Source organism: Embiotoca jacksoni, unplaced genomic scaffold (genome assembly GCF_022577435.1).
Source record: "Embiotoca jacksoni isolate LCO1_2020_lvr unplaced genomic scaffold, fEmbJac1.0.p SCAF_9, whole genome shotgun sequence".
NCBI lineage: Eukaryota > Metazoa > Chordata > Actinopteri > Embiotocidae > Embiotoca > Embiotoca jacksoni.
The window spans coordinates 86863-107139 of NW_027185447.1; the positions used below are offsets into that span (position 1 = coordinate 86863).

The window sequence follows — 20277 nt, forward strand, 5'->3', positions numbered from 1 at the left end:
ATCCCCAGCTCCTCCTGTCCACATGCCTAAGTGTCCTTGAGCAAGACACTGAACCCTAAGTTGAACCATCGGTGGTGAATGTTCTCCTGATGGCAGCACCTTGCATGGTGATCTGTCTCATTAGTGTGTGAATGGAAAACTATGTTAAAGCGCTTTGAGACCGAAAGGTGATCAAGTACAGACCATGTCACAGGGGAGCTGGACCCTATCCCAACTGACTTTGAGCAAAGGCAGGATACACCCTGGACAGGTCCTTTACAGAGCAAACATGGAAAGACAGACAGACTTGCTCTCATTCACACCTACGGGCAATTACCACCAATTAACCTGACATGCATGTTTTTGAATGATGGGAGGAAGCCGGAGTACCAGCAGAGAACCCACACTGGCATGGGGAGAACATGCAAACTCCACACGGAAAGGCCCTTGCCTCAGATATGGTTCGAACCCTGGACCTTCTTGGTGTGAGGCGACAGTGCTAATCACTGCAACACCATGCCGCCAAGCTTAATAACTTTTCATCCAATCCTTTGACTATGTAATTGTGCCCAACTTTTGCTAATGCACAGGGTTTGCTAAATTAAAACACATCATAAATATATCTGTATATAAAATTGGATTTCACATGCCTTGAGATGAGATTTACAGCTCCACTGGCTGTGCGGGGAGGAAAGAATTCCAGTGAGAACCAACAGTCTCCGGACTCCATTCGCCTCCGCATCTTGTCCCGCAGTCTGTCCAACCGGTCTGCATCCAGGACAGGTGTGGAACATCTGGAGCTTTCCTTGGAGCTCTCCCCGCCGCTGTTGCTGGCCCCACTGGAGTCGCTCTTAAAAGACTGCCAGCTACCATCCCCTGGCTGGACCTGGTTCACCATGATGGCAAATTATACTAAAATGAAGACACAAAACAAAATGTCTCTGTTCAGTCACTAATTTAAGATATTTAGACTAAATCCTCTTCAAAATGATGTCATACATCAGGGCGAGATAATAAATCATTATATCAAGATTTGAGGGCATAATGTTATGTTTAAGATGACATAAAACTTTGTGGAAATTGTGCTATCAAAATTTATAATAAAATACGTTTCAGTATTTTGTCATATCATCAATAATATCATTACCGCAAAAATACCCTGATTTTTCATAATCATTTTTAGAACCACCCCTAGTTTTTAGTGCACTTTTTATTTTATTCATCTATTGATTTTGTATTTGGTAATCCTTTTGTTCTTGGCCCACAATTAAATTATTTTTTCCTTCCATCCGTCTGTCCGCCCGCCCGCCCGCCCACCCACCCACCCATCCATCCACCCATCCATCCATCCATCCATCCATCCATCAACAGGCAGCACATACTTTTTTTTTAAGGTTGCTGGTTTAAAACCTTGGCTTAAAAAGCTGACTCTTGACCCAGGCTAATTAGGAAAATTTTGATTTACAGTGGTGTGAAAAAGTGTTTGCCCCCTTCCTGATTTCCAATTTGTTTGCATGTCTGTCACACTTAAATGTTTCAGATCATCAAACAAATTTAAATATTAGTCAAAGATAACACAAGTAAACACAAAATGCAGTTTTTAAATGAAGGTTTTTATTATTAAGGGAGAAAAAAAATCCAAACCCACATGGCCCTGTGTGAAAAAGTGTTTGCCCCTTCCTGTTAAAACATAACTTAACTGTGGTTTATCACAGTTAAATTTCTGAGTTAAATTTCTCTAGCCACACCCATGCCTGATTACTGCCACACCTGTTCTCAATCAAGAAATCACTTAAAAAGGACCTGCCTGACAAAGTGGAGTAGACCAAAAGATCCTCAAAAGCTAGACATCATGCCGAGATCCAAAGAAATTCAGGAACAAATGAGAAAGAAAGTAATTGAGATCTATCAGTCTGGAAAAGGTTATAAAGCCATTTCTGAAGCTTTGGGACTCCAGCGAACCACAGTGAGAGCCATTATCCACAAATGGAGAAAACATGGAACAGTGGTGAACCTTCCCAGGAGTGGCCGGCCGACCAAAATTACCCCAAGAGCGCAGCGACGACTCATCCGAGAGGTCACAAAAGACCCCACAACAACATCCAAAGGCCTCACTTGCCTCATTTAAGGTCAGTGTTCATGACTCCACCATAAGAAAGAGACTGGGCAAAAATGGACTGCATGGCTGAGTTCCAAGACGAAAACCACCGCTGAGCAAAAAGAACATTAAGGCTCGTCTCATTTTTGCCAGAAAACATCTTGATGATCCCCAAGACTTTTGGGAAAATACTCTGTGGACTGACGAGACAAAAGTTGAACTTTTTTGAAGGTGTGTGTCCCATTACATCTGGCATAAAAGTAACACTGCATTTCATAAAAAGAACATCATACCAACAGTAAAATATGGTGGTGGTAATGTGATGGTCTGGGGCTGTTTTGCTGCTTCAGGACCTGGAAGACTTGCTGTGATAAATGGAACCATGAATTCTACTGTTGTGCGATTCTGTGCTAGGTTATGTTTACAATAATACAACATATATATATATATATGCCATATCATATTACTTGTATATAGGTCGTATTATCAACTACTAATCCTAAGGTGTAGACAAAAGGCTGTGTATGTAAATGAGAGTGATACTGCTGGGCCAAACCAAAAGGTCACAGGAGGAGGTCTACAACCTTTGGGGTCATATTCTGTTTCTCTTTGAGGTACTGTGTAAAACCAAAAGGTCACGGGAGGGGGTCTGCAACCTGTGGGGTCACATACTGTTGTTCTTTGAGGCATTAACAGGAACAGACGGCTGTCTGGAGGACTCCAGGGAGTGAAGGAAGACAACCACCACCTCCACCAACCAACAAAGGATACATCAATACACATGACTTTTTGGTGTCTGTACTATAAGAAGACTGGGTCAGGGAAAGTCAGGAGATCAGACTTCGTGAACTGACACATACTCTGTTGCGGTCAGGGAAACATAGTCTGGACCCAGAGCTCTGTAAACTGGTTATTCTGTTGCTGTTAAATAAATATCTTGAAGCCTGACATATTCTCCTATTGCCTCATTAAAGAACACGCAGGACTGGGGGCTGACACATATTGGCTTTGTACTAGCAGGAGCCCAAGTCCAACACTGTCTACCAAAAAAATCCTGAAGGAGAATGTCTGGCCATCTGTTCGTGACCTCAAGCTGAAGCCAACTTGGGTTCTGCAGCAGGACAATGATCTAAAAAAAACCCACCAGCAAGTCCACCTCTGAATGGCTGAAGAAAAACAAAATGAAGACTTTGGAGTGGCCTAGTCAAAGTCCTGACCTGAATCCTATTGAGATGCTGTGGCATGACCTTAAAAAGGCAGTTAGTGCTGGAAAACCCTCCAATGTGGCTGAATTACAACAACTCTACAAAGATGAGTGGGCCAAAATTCCTCCACAGCTGTAAAAGACTCATTGCAAGTTATCGCAAACGCTTGATTGCAGTTGTTGCTGCTAAGGGTGGCCCAACCAGTTATTAGGTTTAGGGGGAAAACACTTTTTCACACAGGGCCATTTGGGTTTGGATTTTTTTCTCCCTTAATAATAAAAACCTTCATTTAAAAACTGCATTTTGTGTTTACTTGTGTTATCTTTGACTAATTAAATTTGTTTGATGATCTGAAACATTTAAGTGTGACAAACATGCAAAAAAATAAGAAATCAGGAAGGGGGCAAACACTTTTTCACCCCACTGTATATCCAATGTGCCCTTTATTCCTGAAATCTTTAGAAGCCATCGCAAATCAATTATGTTTTTATGTATTTACACAGGAATGGTTTGTTAAAAGATCTTCATTCAAGCTTTAGAGTGCATCATAACAATGAAACAGCACTGGTGAAAGTTGCAAATGATCTATGAAACCAATCAGTTAGTCAAACTTCAAGAATGTCTAAAGTCCTGTTCAGACCTACAGCCCAAATCCATTGTTCGTCACATTTAGAGTGTATCCAGATTGATTTTTGAAAGCCTGCACAGCAAAAAGACAGTTGAAATGTGATTTTTGGAAATCAAATCTAAACCACAGTGGTTTGAAATACGATTCCAATCAGATTTCTTCAGGTGCGTCTCAGTCCGGACGCTCTGGTGACTCAAATCTGATTTCTTGCGTCACTCACAACACAACACACAATGACAATGTCATTTTCAGAATGACTGAGTTATCGTAGAATGAAAATTTTTGTACTATGGAGCACAATAACAACAACAACAACAACAGTCCTCGGACAGAAGCCGAAATACACTTCCTCTCCCGTGCCGGCAGCTTCTCAATTAGTAGCTGTGCGTACATTGTTATCACAGCAACATATGCAGATAAGTTGGGGATGCCTGGACTAACCAAATTCAATCTGGTCAATGCAAATAACAGAACAGACATTATTCTCTATTAAAGATCTGATTTGAGAAATGCCTCCCATTTGCCTGCAGTCTGAACATAGCCCTAAAAGACATAAAGCCTGGATGGCCTGTAATTTTTTTCCTCCAAATCCAGAAAAAAACTGAAGTTACTGTAATTGGTCTTAAACATCTTAGAAATTCTTTATCCAACCACACAAGTACCCTGGTTGACATTTCCTTGGCCTATAGCACCACTGTGGGGAATCTTGCAGTAATGTTTGACAAAAATATGTTCTTCAACTCTAGGAAGCCTCGAGGACAGCTTTCTTTCATCTAAGCAATATTAATAAAATGTGGAACATTAGGTTTAAAACTTTTCCTTTTTGATAAAGCTTATAGTTAGGGCAAGCTTAGATGAACCTATACCATCCTTTAGTTATGCTATTATAAGCCCAGGCTGCTTTAGGACTTTCATCATGCACTAATAAGCCTCTCTCCTGTCTCTCTAAATCTAGATTCATTTATGTGCCACCACTGCAGCCCATTGTCTTTATACCTTCTACCTCGTTATTTTATGTTAATGTTTGTTGTCTCTCCATGCATGTACTAAAGTACAATCCCTTTTCTTCTCAAAACACAAAAATGAAACAATGAGGAAAAGTTTTAGTTTTTTCTGCCAATACTTATTGAAAATCATTTGCAACAAAATTAAAAAAGCCCACTGTTCAGGCAATTGTCTTTCCATTTGAAACGAGAGCTTTCAAGAAACCTTTTGTACTGTCGGAATCAAAAAACAAAAACAAACAGAATTAAAAAAAGAACGGTCAGATTTTGGTCTCATGCAAAATCCTTTATTCATTTTTTCTTTATGAATTGAAAAAAAAGCAAGTTAGACTTATTACAAGTCTAACTTGTAATGGATAGATACAGTGGGTACGGAAAGTATTCAGACCCCTTTAAATTTTTCACTCTTTGTTTCATTGCAGCCATTTGCTAAAATCAAAAAAGTTCATTTTATTTCTCATTAATGTACACTCAGCACCCCATCTTGACAGAAAAAAACAGAAATGTAGAAATTTGTGCAAATTTATTAAAAAAGAAAAACTGAAATATCACATGGTCATAAGTATTCAGACCCTTTGCTGTGACACTCATATTTAACTCACATGCTGTCCATTTCTTCTGATCCTCCTTGAGATGGTTCTACTCCTTCATTGGAGTCCAGCTGTGTTTAATTAAACTGATTGGACTTGATTAGGAAAGGCACACACCTGTCTATATAAGACCTTACAGCTCACAGTGCATGTCAGAGCAAATGAGAATCATGAGGTCGAAGGAACTGTCCAAGGAGGTCAGAGACAGAATTGTGGCAAGGCACAGATCTGGCCAAGGTTACAAAATAATTTCTGCAGCACTCAAGGTTCCTAAGAGCACAGTGGCCTCCATAATCCTTAAATGGAAGAAGTTTGGGACGACCAGAACTCTTCCTAGACCTGGCCGTCCAGCCAAACTGAGCAATCGTGGGAGAAGAGCCTTGGTGAGAGAGGTAAAGAAGAACCCAAAGATCACTGTGGCTGAGCTCCAGAGATGCAGTAGGGAGATGGGAGAAAGTTCCACAAAGTCAACTATCACTGCAGCCCTCGACCAGTCGGGGCTTTATGGCAGAGTGGCCTGACGGAAGCCTCTCCTCAGTGCAAGACATATGAAAGCCCGCATAGAGTTTGCCAAAAAACACATGAAGAGTCCTTCATGTGTTTTTTGGCAAACATGTGACTATGAGAAATAAGATTCTCTGGTCTGATGAGACCAAGATTGAACTTTTTGGCGTTAATTCTAAGCGGTATGTGTGGAGAAAACCAGGCACTGCTCATCACCTGCCCAATACAATCCCAACAGTGAAACATGGTGGTGGCAGCATCATGCTATGGGGGTGTTTTTCAGCTGCAGGGACAGGACGACTGGTTGCAATTGAAGGAAAGATGAATGCGGCCAAGTACAGAGATATCCTGGAAGAAAACCTCTTCCAGAGTGCTCTGGACCTCAGACTGGGCCGAAGGTTCACCTTCCAACAAGACAATGACCCTAAGCACACAGCTTAAATAACAAAGGAGTGGCTTCGGAACAACTCTGTGACCATTCTTGACTGGCCCAGCCAGAGCCCTGACCTAAACCCAATTGAGCATCTCTGGAGAGACCTGAAAATGGCTGTCCACCAACATTCACCATCCAACCTGACGGAACTGGAGAGGATCCCCAAATCCAGGTGTGAAAAGCTTGTTGCATCATTCCCAAGAAGACTCATGGCTGTACTAGCTCAAAAGGGTGCTTCTACTCAATACTGAGCAAAGGGTCTGAATACTTATGACCATGTGATATTTCAGTTTTTCTTTTTTAATAAATTTGCACAAATTTCTACATTTCTGTTTTTTTCTGTCAAGATGGGGTGCTGAGTGTACATTAATGAGAAATAAAATGAACTTTTTTGATTTTAGCAAATGGCTGCAATGAAACAAAGAGTGAAAAATTTAAAGGGGTCTGAATACTTTCCGTACCCACTGTAAGTTAGATACAAAAAAATAAAATAAAGAAATCATATTTTATTTTTCTCCATGCCATGTTTGATGGTAGAGGACATGGGGTTTTCTGGCAAGACATTTACCCCAGACACATACATGTTATAATTTGCATATGCATACCAGTACAACCCACAGGTTGTGGCTAAGCTATTGCATGCATTTGTATGTAGTCTCAAAGATGATCTGCTGAAGGGAAACAAAACAAAAAAAGATGAGACTTCCCCCTGACATGAAGAACGGCTACGTGACACCCTTTAAAGAGATCTTACTTTTGGCCAGTTAGGAAGGTATTAGAATGTTTTTTCAAAACTGAACTTCAACAAATATATGCTTTGTGAAAATTGGGATTAATAAAGAACGACCATGATATCCTATTTACGACTTGGATATCTGACAGCACTGTCACCCTTGCATTCCTCAAACAGGTGGTGGTTTACCCCAAATATAGAAGTAGCCAACCTTTGCCAATTCCTTACTGCCACCGGAGTACACTGCATCTAAAAATATACCATAAACACATTTTTTGGCAGTTTAGATACCGTAACCAAAGCCTAACGAGAGAGTTTAGTTTTCTCTACTATAGAATGTAACCTTTGCTATTCACAAAGTGTGAATGCACATTGTGCAGCTGGAATAATAACACAAAATAATTCCAAAGATGCTTAGAATGTCAATGTTCTTTTACAAAAGTGACTCGTGCATTCATACACATCACTTACAACAGAGAATGTCAGTGTTTAGAAATAATCTGGATCAGACAGATCAGAGCTGGAAAAATCAAGAATTGTGTAAAAATTATTCTATTAACACAGTGCATCTGTAGCAGGCCTTAATAGGTCCCCTTTGGGAACTACAGGAACACAGGGTTGTCTGCAAAACCTGTGCAAGAAATCCCTCCCAATCCTTCTGGCTTCACTTTTTAGGCTGTACTGGACAGAAATCATTAAAATTGGCCCATGTGAACAAAAGAAAATCCCAAACCACATCAACATTGTGACAAAGTGCAGCTAGAATATCTTTCATCCCGCTCACAAAACACTGCCCCAGTACACAGTATTTGAGGCAATTTGGGGAATTTATGACGCGCTAAAGAATGAGAAGAAAGGTCTTTATTTATGTAGCCTATGTACAGTTGTGTCTTTGTGTCTGCCTATCCATCTGTCTGCCTGTTTATCTGTTGGCGCTATATAAACAAAATATAATTGAATAGATGTTGGTAATAACTCTGGTTACAGTGACCTCATGAAAGTATACTACGCACGTGCACGGAGTAGTGCGAAAGTTGCAAAAAAGCTTTAAGCCTGCTAGCTGTCTTGGCAGAGCACAGCTACGAACGTGCCTCACGAAACAATAGATGATTAAAGTACCAGAGAAACACAGAAGTAACTCTATGTTAAGTAAAGCTATGTTCTAGTACATTAAGACTGCTGAACCAAGATGCGTTCTGTTTACGTTGGAAAAATAAAGCAAACAAAGGCGTCTTTCACTCACCTAACTGCGTCAGCTGTCTTTCTGCTGCAGTTGTCCCAGACTCCCATTCAACACAGAACAGGATCTACTACAACGTGGGAAACGTAAACTGAATACCCCCCAGAATCCGACGCAACGTGGCGGACGTGACAAGACTGTTGCATTCACTTTTGTAAGGGGAAACTTGCAGTTTATGCACAACAGATGCAAGCAATCGATTGTTCACTTCTCGTTTGTGGAGTGTTTGTATAAAGCGATTTTGTAATAATGTTATGAGGCCTGACGCTGACTATCATTCTAAAGAAACATAAAAATATATATATATATATAAAAAAAAAAAAAAATCACATTTTATAACACTTTAATCATGTTCCCAAAATGTTGTAAAAACAGATCATTGCTAAGTAGCTCACTACTTAATACTACGTGGTTGTTAATATAGTTGTCAAAGAGATCATTGGACATTTCATGGATTTCCTACTGCCCCCAAATACAGCATGAACTATCCCTGTATTTTGGGGGCTCAAAATCATTTATACAAAGAGCTCCAACCAAATAAAATGGATTTCTGAGCACTATCAGAAGGTTATGTAGTGTGATATCTACTTTACTCGCTATGCATACATTTAATAAAAAAAAGTTTAGGATTGGTTTATTTCAGAATATAGATTTATGCGTAAATTATACGCAGTTTTAACAGTTTAGAGGAACTATCCACCTTTGGCGTCGCATCAGCACGCGACTAGGTTTGCTGCATTTACTTGTCATGGGAATTATAAATCTTTAGTGTAGAGGCAATGTTATGAACACAATTTGAGGACACAGCTCCAGTGTCTTAGGCTATTTATTGTAAATTAAGTTATCCGATGTTCTACTTACTACATTTATTTTTCAGGTTTTTCCAGGGAGTTTAATTTTTTTCATTTTAAATGTTCTTTCCCGTTTAACTGTGGGCACTGAAGGTAGCATGACACAACAACGAAGATGGCGTGTTGTGGTAACTGTTTTTGTTGCCAATGTTGCTGCAGAGAAGGGGAGACACGGACACCAGAGGAACTGGTACGAAAATAAAGAATAATTGGGAAAAGTTGTGATCTGTTGATTGTATTATGATCTCATTTCGGAATTTCTCCTTGGCTCTCGTCAGTGCCTGGCTTGCTTGCTCCACCCTGCCGCTCAGTCACCGTGTTGTGTAGTATTGAATCTTTTGCGAGCAAGCAACAATGATCTCAAATCACTTCACAATGCATAACAGGCATCTAGGCAATAGCCTATGTAATGGGCTATATACAATGCGTGCTGTTTTTCCGAGATCTTATGTTGAAAAAGCCCTTGAACTACATCCTGTTTACAAAGCCTTAATTTAGGGAATGTTCTCCTTTTAATTAAGCTATAGAGACCCTTATCTTTTTGACATTTTATGCTTTATCAGAGTCCCTTCTTCAACTTTGCATGCATATTACACGCAAATAACATGTTGTCCTATGTGCCAACAAAATGTTTAATTGAATAGCAGTCCAACAGTTGGTCTACATTTAATTCAGTACTGTATAGGTTTTCTTCACTTCAGGTTTTGAAGACCATACGGTGCATTGAACATATTTTTGCTTACTCTCTGTTAGGTGTTTACGTATTCACAATATTCAACTTTAATTCTACATTATTCTGAATAGAGCCAGGGGTGTTTTCTAACCAATAACCATTATATCACTGTGACTATATTAAGGATTAAATCCAAAGTGTCTGTGTTGTGAATTAGTATTCAGCTGGTCTTGTAGTCTGACGCTGTCTTTAATTTGAGTAAAATGTCACTGCTGTATTGTGTTTGTATTACTTTATTTATACTATATTTGGATTTTTCTTTCTTGGTTTTGTTTCCCCCAGACAATCCTCGGTGAAATCCGAGATGAAGAAGATGAAATTCTACCCAGGAAAGACTATGAGGTAAGAAGCCTGTTAAAACTATTATTCTGAGAAAAATATTCAGCCTCTACATGTGTTCATACTGTGCTTGGTGCAGTTAAGAGCCAATGGATGTGTGATCCAGGCAATATTTAGGGCTGCACGGTGGTGCAGTGGTTAGCACTGTCACCTCACAGCAAAAAAAGGTTCCGGGTTCAAATCTGGTCCTGGGCCTTTCTGTGCAGAGTTTGCATGTTCTCCCTGTGCTTGCGTGGGTTCTCTCCGGGTTCTCCGGCTTCCTCCCATCATCCAAAAACATGCACCTCAGGTCAGGTTACCTGGCGCCGTGCTAGTGGCAGCCTGCTGCAGCATCTCCCCCCTGAGAGCCCCCCTGCTGTAGTGAAGAAATTTCCCCTCGGAGATTAATAAAGTGTATAAAATCAAAATCAAATCAAAAATATTTGAAGTGTTTTTATTGTTACCCTAACAGAGCTTGGATTATGACTGCTGCATCAGTGAGCCCTATGTGGAGGTTGTGGAAGGGATGGACAACAAGGTAATACAATATAAATGTGTCTGTAATTATATGTATGCATTAAATATACACAATTGATCAGTAACTGTGGAAGCAAACATAATCAAGATGATGTTGACTGTATAAAAATTAAATGCCCCTATTTACAACTGCACAAACTGATGAGTTTTGTATCTGTTCCTTTTTACTGTTGAAACATTTGGACAAAGTTCAGTGCAATTTCAGGAAAACTGCTCAGAGTTCTGAGTTAAATTTAGAAATTAAATAATCATATTTAAAGCATCAATATCAAAGCAATTCCTATATGGTTTCCATTCTCAGTTTGAGATATTTTGTGTCAGATGTTTTTATATATATATATTTTTTATCTGCCACTAGAAAGCCAAAAAGTATGAGGCAGTTCGGTGGATAATGGTGTTTGCTATCGGGGTCACAGTGGGTCTGGTAGGTGCATCCTTGATCTTTGTTTGTTTTTATAGATTTCAGCAAACTGCAGATGAACAAAAAATGTCACCATCATATCTCTTTCAGGTGGGCCTGTTTGTGGATTTCTTTGTACGCCTCTTCACTAAAATCAAATATACTCTAGTTGGTGCCTGTATCCTTTAACATGACTACAGAATTCTAAATATGAATAGGTAACTGTGATCACTTGCACTCAGCATTCCATGATCCACAGAAAATGGACACTCTGGAGTCAATATTTAATAAAAAAAGTTGTAATGTTATGACAATGTTAGTGTTGAGAAAATAATTTATAATATGACAAACATGGTAATTCTATGAAGAAAATATCACAATACAAGGCTGAATCATAATTTGGCAAGATATTAAACTATTGGGAAAATGCACATAACTTTAACACAAAGCTGTAATATTTTGAGAATAATTTGAGAATCAAGTTTGAACTACTTTCAATATACTACATGAAATAATTATTTTATTCTCTATCATATTATGAAATTTATTCTATAATTATTTTAATTTATTGTTGAAATGACAGACTTTTCTCTCACATGGTAATGCTCTTTATGTGTTTAACAGGATAGCAAGGGATATACACCTATAGCTTCATATTCAATGAAGTAGCTCAGCCATTTGTACTTTTACGGAATTGATCATATTAAGTTTTTTATTGACACTGTGTGTATGTTTATTATTGAGGTTGTAATTGCTGTCATACTGAAATTAACTTCATTATACAAAGATGTGTCTTCTAATGTTTTGTCGACATTTAACTATGACATTTAAAAGCACATTTAACTACAACCCCAGTAATAAACATAATCAAAGTAAAACCTCTTTAAAGAAATCAGCAAAACTGGCCATATGTATAGAAGGAAATATGCTCATATGGATTCAAAAGCATTTATCCAGAATTACTACACAACCTTACTTGAATATTTGTCCAGCTTCCAATGAAGCTCTTTATTACCAGAACTAAACAATACGACACTACTAAATGACAGAAACAAATACACATACTGATAAAACAACACAAAACAAACAACACAGTGACAGTTAATGAAAGCCATTGAAAGAAAAGACCAAAAAGAAAACAATAGTATAGCCTATTATCTGTTAAGATTAAACAAATGAAAGGACTGTTCCCTGAAAGTGGCCAGTAATTAAGTTGGTAATTTACCACACTAAATTAAGAGTATATGGAAGTTACTTGTGTGCTGTGATGTCAGAGCGATGGCAAGGATGCAGCGATAATTGATGAATAGGTCCGGTGGGGAGTGGATTGGCCTGGTGGGGCTGGTTAAAATAAAGGGTGAAGGGAGTGGAGAGCTTGTATTGTTCCACAAAAGAACTCAATGAAGTGTTGTTGTTGTTGTTTTTTTTTTAAAGGGATTTTTGCATGTTTATTACCAAAGAAGGGATCTGATAAGTGGCCTTTTTTTCCACTGGGGAGGGACTTTGGTTAACTCCTAAGAACAAGTCACAGTCTTCCAGAGTCAGTTTTGACTTATTTAATAGCGATTTTTAAAACTATGAAACTGTGCAGTATTGTATTATGTTACATACATTTTTTGATTCCTGGAAGTCCAGATGATGGCAATAAGATACCAATAAACTCATCTTAAATAGTAATCACTTTCTAATTGGCCACATAACCATATATGATAGGATTAAAACAAGGAGTGTTGCATCAGTGATTGTAGAAAAAGTTATCCTGTCTTAATGCCTTAGACAAACTGTTGGACAAGTCAGTTAAGAATAGGTTGAGTATAGTATAATTGCCTTATGCGTAAGGATGTCCTTTGGTCTTTGTGGTGGTGAGTTGTAGGATTGTGGTTGTGAGAGGGGGTCTGAGAAACACAGAAACACACTCAGCTCTAGATTAAGGGTCCATAAATGAGTATTGTTTGGTTAAATGTTGTCCAAAGTTTATTTGATGTGTCTCCATAGATAAAGAAGTTTGGCCAGTTGGCCTGTCAGTCTGATAACAGATATAATGATGGTCTTGAGTGTTGCTTCATGTTTAACCTTTCATGGTATTTTGTTGATTAAAGAAGATACTGGAGCTGGCTTGAGGTTGTCACTGTGGATAGGTGGCGGTGGGGGGAGGTTTGTTGTCTCCAGGTTTATGGTTAGCCATACATTAAAGTTTGTTGTTCACGTGCCTAGTCTTTTTATGTTTGGATTTTATTTGAAAACAATGTCCATGTTGTGGTTTGCATTCACTTATTCAGTCTAAATAATGTGCAGAAAATTAGGTGTCTGCTTGCATATTAATATGCCGTATGTAATACCTAATGGGATACAAAGAGCCATGTTAAGAGCATATAAGCAGTTATTCAGAATTAATTCCTATGCATTATACACTTTTGAGAAGTGTTTCAGCCAGTTCCAAAAAATATCTCTTTAAAGAATTCTGAATGACTCCCAGAGCATGCCACAGTGAAGCAGAGTTTTGAATGCCTTTTTCTTCCTTCCAGACAACTATCATTTTCCATTCATTGCCGAATATTCTGACAATAAACTTGTATAAAACTACTTGAAAAAAAGCAGTTCATAGTTGGTGGTTATTATACCTGTTATTATACCTTAGCTGAACACCTCCAGCTGTAGAGAAGTGCAGTGACAATGGCTGTCTCTCTCTGTCTCTGCTGGAACTCCTGGCATTCAACATGACCTTCGTCTTCATCTCCAGTATGCTCGTCCTCATTGAGGTAAGGCCACTCACCTACAGTAGATTTTCACAACTTGAACCTTATGATTCAGTTGAGCTCAAAATGTAAGCAACTTGTGGAAAAAGGTGTGTGGTGGTCTAATTGTAAAGATGGGGGAACTCTGCAGGTCATACTGTGTTCTCTGTGCCCTTGTTTGCTGTCTTTCTACAATGTCAACTGTTTGGCAAAAATGCCTTTTAATTAATCTATGAAATTAAAAACATCCAGTAGATAAAAATAACTATATTTGTTACATTTAGATTCTAGCTTGAGATCTTTCTATTGATTTGAAACATCTCAACATAAAGCATTGAATAATCAAACCCACCTGTTGTTTATTATCCTTTAGTATAAAACAACAGACTATTTAAACATAGTTACACGACAGTATGTACAGTATATTGACATCACTTTCTAAGTTCTGAGGGCTTGAAGTTTGTGATATCAATAGACTGTGATATGTTGTTTCACTTTGAAGAAACTGTATTTTTGTTACTTAAGAACCATTGGTATCATGTGGTATACTAACATACTATGTTCTCTGCTCTTTTATTCAGCCAAATGCTTCAGGTTCAGGGATTCCAGAAATCAAAAGTTACTTGAACGGAGTGAAGATTCCAGGAATTGTCCGGCTGCGAACTTTTATCTGCAAGGCTGTTGGAGTCCTGTTCAGCGTGGCTGGAGGTAAAGTGGTTTTGGATTTAAATTCCTGACATTGACAGTGTTTGTGCCCAAAATCACACTGAACATGTCACATTTCCTGTCAACAACATGGGAAAATATTTAGTTGGGTTTTTTTTCACTGAATTTTCCTTTGCTCAAGGTGATTTGAGCCAAAAAGTAATATTTCAAACAGGATAAAAGCCTCTTCATATATTCTTTGGCAAGCTTATCAGAGATAAGCAGTATAGTTCTGAAATTCTGTTAACGTACAGGAAAAAAACAAGATTTTGAACCTAAACTAACTACGTTAAAGTTGTATTATTAGAATGTAACCAAGTACATTTATTGAACTACTTCACAGTTATGGGTACTCAAAACTTTACTTGGTATTTTCCCATTCTTCTGCTTTATACTTTGACTGCACTACATTGCACAAAGTTCTACTTTTTTATTCATCTTTATTTATTATCTGAAATCTGCAGTTATGGGTTACAATAAGTACAATTTTGTTCAAAAATCTGTGGTTCCCAACCTTTCTGGGTTGTAACTGCTGACTTAAAAGCCCATCATGGATTAAAAGTGGTGTCACAGACAACCTTCTTCATTTAGAGATGGTCGTTCTAGTTCAATGGAGATGGTTTCGTTCATTGTCTTTTAAACCATCTTCCCTGACCAAAAGGTGTACATTGCTGTCCTCAAATGAGAGTCTCTTGTTTCTCAGGTGTAGTTGGACTTCCAAGTCATGACCTGGACAGTTAGCTGCCTTGTGTTGTGCCATACGGTTGTGAAGTGGTACTTTTGTTAGCCCGATTAATAAGTCTGCATGCTTTACTGCATTGAGCATTACATTGCTCTGCTTAAGCCTGTGTGTTTTGTCCTTAGGGTGGAAAGCTTCTGCATCAGAGTGTTGATAGGCTTGTGGGCCAATCCTTGTGAAAGCAGTATTTCCGGAAGGCTTTAAGGGGATTTCTTCAAATTTGGCACAAATGTAAAAGTGAAAGATGAAATGATAATATTTTGATGGTCAAAGGTTAAAGTCAATGTCAGTCAGCCTCGAGTAGCAGGTGAAGGCTGAGCTGCAACAGCTCCTTCTCTCCCCCCTGGCAGGCAGGAAGCAACAGTGACTCAGTGACAATCTTAAGTGAACACAGCTCCAATGAACGGTGGGAGCTGGACCAGCGTAGCTCCTTTTCTCTCCTGGCATCACCTCAACAGCCAGGAAGCCAAGGTGTCTGAGTGACTGTCCTGGGTAACTGTTGGAACGAAACTAAGCAGAAGCCCCAAGATTCAGAGTTGACTTACAGCATAACTGTTATTGGCTCTGGTGGACATATTTTCATGGGAAATCCAAAGTAGGCTTGAAGCAAGCGTTAGTAATATTCCTTTGGAGATTCTTGTCTCCCTTGTTTAACGGCCATGGCAGCAATCATGCCTGTCTGTGCTAGGGGATCAGCGAACTCCTTCTCTAACGCCTGGCAGACAAGTTCACAGTTATTCCTAATGTGGTTGGTGTTCGATAAAATGGCTTACATTGCAACTTGAAGTTACCTAAATAAGGTATACTCACCGCTGGAGTTCTCCTTGTTTATTCTGGGTAGTGTTTACATCCCACCACAGACCTGTGTCAGTGAGGCGCTGCAACACCTGGCTGAATAGATAAACAACATGGAGAAAACCCATCCGGACTCCCTGCTCATTGTTCTGGGGGATTTTAACAGAGCAAACCTCAGTCACGAACTTCCCAAATACAGACAGCATGTTACGTGACCCACCAGAGACACAAACACCCCGGACCAATGCTACACTGTTATAAAGGACGCATTTCGCTCTGTTCCCCGTGCAACCGTGGGACTCTCTGATCACTGTCTGGTGCATCTCATCCCGACTTGCAGGCAGAAATGAAAATAATCTAAGCCTGTGGTCAAGACGGTGAGGAGATGGACCAATGAGTCAAAGCTGGAACTACAGGCTTACTTTGACTGCACTGATTGGAGCGTTTTTGAGGCTGCAGCTACAGACCTGCATGAACTCACCGACACTGTCATATTCTATATCAGTTTTTGTGAGGACAGGTGTGTGCCGACCAAAAGGTTCTGCACATACAATCACAACAAACCCTGGTTTAGGGTAAAACTCAAAAAGCCCCGTCAGGCCAAGGAGAGGCCTGCTTGAGTGGGGATAGAGTCTTGTACAGCAAGGCCATCTTCCGCCGCAAACTAAAAACACACCTCTTCCGACCTTACCTTGAACAGTAGAACTTTAGTAGCACTTAAAATGACACTTACTGATAGCACTTTGTAGTTTGGCTTTCTTGAAGAAATTGTATTTTCTTGATTCCTGTTGTTCTGGGTTTTGTACCCTCATGGTTGAAATGCACTTATTGTAAGTCGCTTTGGATAAAAGCAACAGCTAAATGAAATGTAATGTAATGTAAGGCCAGGAACAAGAATAAAAGTTCATTATTCGTTCACCACGACTAAAGTTAAACACTTGTTGATATCAGTTACACAAATACTTAATACAAGTTTATATTGTTAGCCAAGTATGAGTAACTAAAGACAGGTAGAGAGTCTGCAGATTAACTATATAAGCAAGGCTTATAAACATGAATGATATGTAAAAGTGTTATTAATTTGCGTGAGAAACAAACAGAATAAAACATTATATGTGCATTATAGTTTCAGCTTGAATACTGAGTTTGTCATTGTGGAGTTGTAACAATGTTCCACCATAGGGCAGCAGACATTATTGGTCTGGATAGTTTCACCTTGTGGGGCTGACAGAACAGTCAGAGGTCAGCTGGTTCACACCATGAGACAGAGTCAAACCCAAACCGAAAGAGGAGAAAATGTTTATTCGGCCTGGTGACTTTTATGACGTGAAAGCTTTTGGGAATTTATCTGTAGACCAGTGGTGTCCTGCATCGTAAGTTCTTGTGACTTTAGGATGACCTGATGCTCTATGTGCTGAAGAGGATGTCTTGCTACGATAGCGAGAATACCCAATAAAACCCATACACAGTATCAGGGGTCTAACATTAGCTAAAGTTAGCTCATCAGGGGTATCTGGTGTTATTTGTCCATACGGTCTCTTAATACATATACGTTAGTAGTAGTGCAATGTGTACTGAAAACAAGCATTACATAGTTTAGGCCCATGACTAATCTGGCTTCACACATGATGTAAACTAAAAAGATATGTATTTAAACCCTTGCAAATCAGACATTTGACTGTCCACTTTAAAACAAAAACTAAATATTGTATACACTATATGGCCAAAAGTATGTCGATTCCTCTATAAAACCTTATTGATTTACATGAAATCAACATCTGTTTGTAAATATCTGACACTGTGAGTTAAACCTAGGCCCTCCTATCAAGATGTTTGATGTGCTAGTGACCAGCCTTTATTATGCCCAAACTGAGGACAAGTCTCTTTGCTAGCATTGCTTGCTGTCACTGTTCAGGAGAAGCAGCAGATTTAGGTAGCCACAGTTGGAGAAGCAAAGAACACATTATGCTAAGACAGAGCATTAATTAAAACAAAGCTCTGATTTCCCTGACAGGTCAATGCACTGCAGCTCAAGAAAACATGCAAACAGACAAAACACAAGCAGGTTAAGAGAAGCTCATCATTTAGCAATGCATGCGTAGCATTTAGAAAATATTGCTAATTTAATTTTTTGTTGTAATGTATTGTTGTCTTGTCTGTATTCTTTTTTTTTAATTGGCAGTGCCTTTTTGTAATGCTGTGCATGCATTGTCAAAAAAGGATATTTTCTTGATTTGCTTGTGTTTTGTCTATTTGCTTGTATTTTCTTAAGTTGCAGTGCACTGAGCTCTCAGGGCCACTGTAGAAAATGCAAACATGTAGAAATGTAAAAAAATAATTGTCTGTGTTACCTATTTCTTATTTTGAGTTTCCTTTTAGGTTGGTATTGTATGAAACGGATCATAGCAAGCAACTTTGGTTTAATCTTGGCAGGAGTCAAGTGGAAGTCGTACCTGCCATTTTTATTCAAAACCCTGCTTGGCCCGTACATCCTCAAAGACATGTAATGATAGCTGTGCGTAATGACCGATTATTTACGATGAAGGCATCTGTGTTTCTAAGAAGACTAATGCCTGGGACACACTGTCTGCATGACATGTGGGTGACGGCTACCTCGTTGTACTGCTGTTGCCTGTTTGTGTGTGTGTGTGTGTGTGTGTGTGTGTGTGTGTGTGTGCACTGCGAACTTGTCTCCTGCGGCACTATATACTGCCAGTCCTACCTCTCTACACTGCGTTTTCCTTGGATAATAGCCATCAGTGATTGAATGTTTGAGGTCTGACAGTTGAAGAGCTGTAACCAAAAAGTGGTCACATGATTTAGTTTCTTGTTCAGGGCAATACAGACAGGCACATACACAAACGGACACAGAGATGGAGAGAAAGAGACAAAGAGAGAAGGAGAGAAGGAGAGCGCAACAATAAAAAACTGCCCTTTGCCTTCCTAAATTATTGACATTGATGGTCATGGATAGGAAAAAAGAGAAATTATTGCTTCCTCTATAAAGATATCCTAAAACGACTATGACATATTTATGATTTTGACAGATTTGCTGATACCATCAACAACTATAATTGGATGATAGCGATATTTCAAACCAACCAATTTCTCTCTTTAGTATCATGTCTTCAATCTTTAATCAGTCATTCAGCCTATTTAAATGGAGAAAAGAGATGACTCGGCTGCTGGGTATCATGTGGGACAGGGAAACAAAGGAAAGGGCTGTCAGAAAGGAGATCAGCAAAAAAAAGTATTGACAAGCTTGTTAAATGTTAAACCAATAAAACCCATCTACAAGCAGAGTGATAATCCTGTGACCACTGTTGCAAATAACATTGTACACTTTAAGTTCCATGAGACTATGGATAACGTCCCTGAATGTGGCTGCGAGAGGAACATTTTCTCTGAAATAATTTGAAACTGGCCTCCATTGGTTTTTATTCCATGTTTAATAAAAAACTAACTTTTCTTTTGATCTTTGATTCAACAGATCATTTTAAATAATAAAAGTACTGAAAATGGCAATGACAACATTGATGTGACCCTTAACCCTAATATTGTGTTGCCCAACCTTCAAAAATAATCACTGCGAAGAAAGGACTTCTGTAGCTCAGTTGGGATTTCTGCATATGTCAGCAGGTAGTTTGGTCCACCTTTCCAGAGCCAACTGCTCCAGCTGTCTCAAGGTTTGAATAGTGCCTTCTCCAGACTGCACGTTTCAGTTTTTTTCCCTAGATGTTTGATACGATTCATATCAGGACTCACGGTGGGCCACTTCAGAATAGTTTAATGTTTTGTCTTTAGCCTTTCCAGGGTGATTTTTAGCTGTGTGTTGGATAATTTTCCTGTTGGAGGACCCATGACTGAGACAGAGCCTTTTGACACTGGATGGCATGGTTTGCTCCAGAATGCCTTAATAGTCTTAAAAAAATGTTTTTCTCTTTTTTCGCTCTTTGCTCGCTTTACTTTGTGACATACCAGAGGCATGTAGGTATAAATTTAAAAAAAAATGCTTTTAATTTTGTTACCTGTCAGGAGGAATGAAGCAAT

General features: G+C 39.0%; 2 protein-coding genes across 4 annotated transcripts in view; one reads left to right on the forward strand and one right to left on the reverse strand.

Moving 5' to 3' along the window:
• Window positions 1-8491, reverse strand: part of mthfr (methylenetetrahydrofolate reductase (NAD(P)H)) — a 32976-nt gene extending 24485 nt beyond the window's left edge. Inside the window, exons 1-2 of the mRNA XM_069141313.1 lie at window positions 8418-8491; window positions 630-891 (exon numbers count right to left, since the gene is read on the reverse strand). Coding sequence (XP_068997414.1) covers window positions 630-877 — 248 coding nt within the window. The 5' untranslated portion in view covers window positions 878-891; window positions 8418-8491. The remainder of the gene's footprint in view (window positions 1-629; window positions 892-8417) is intronic.
• Window positions 8492-9355: 864 nt separating this feature from the next.
• clcn6 (chloride channel 6) overlaps window positions 9356-20277 on the forward strand; it is a 36462-nt gene continuing 25540 nt past the window's right edge. Inside the window, exons 1-7 of one of the 3 annotated variants that reach the window (XM_069141536.1) lie at window positions 9356-9455; window positions 10281-10340; window positions 10789-10854; window positions 11212-11277; window positions 11365-11431; window positions 13906-14012; window positions 14570-14696. In XM_069141536.1, coding sequence (XP_068997637.1) covers window positions 9381-9455; window positions 10281-10340; window positions 10789-10854; window positions 11212-11277; window positions 11365-11431; window positions 13906-14012; window positions 14570-14696 — 568 coding nt within the window. In that variant the 5' untranslated portion in view covers window positions 9356-9380. Of the gene's footprint in view, window positions 9456-10280; window positions 10341-10788; window positions 10855-11211; window positions 11278-11364; window positions 11432-13905; window positions 14013-14569; window positions 14697-20277 lie in introns of those variants that run through there. The other 2 variants (XM_069141537.1, XM_069141538.1) reach the window with 2 other exon arrangements.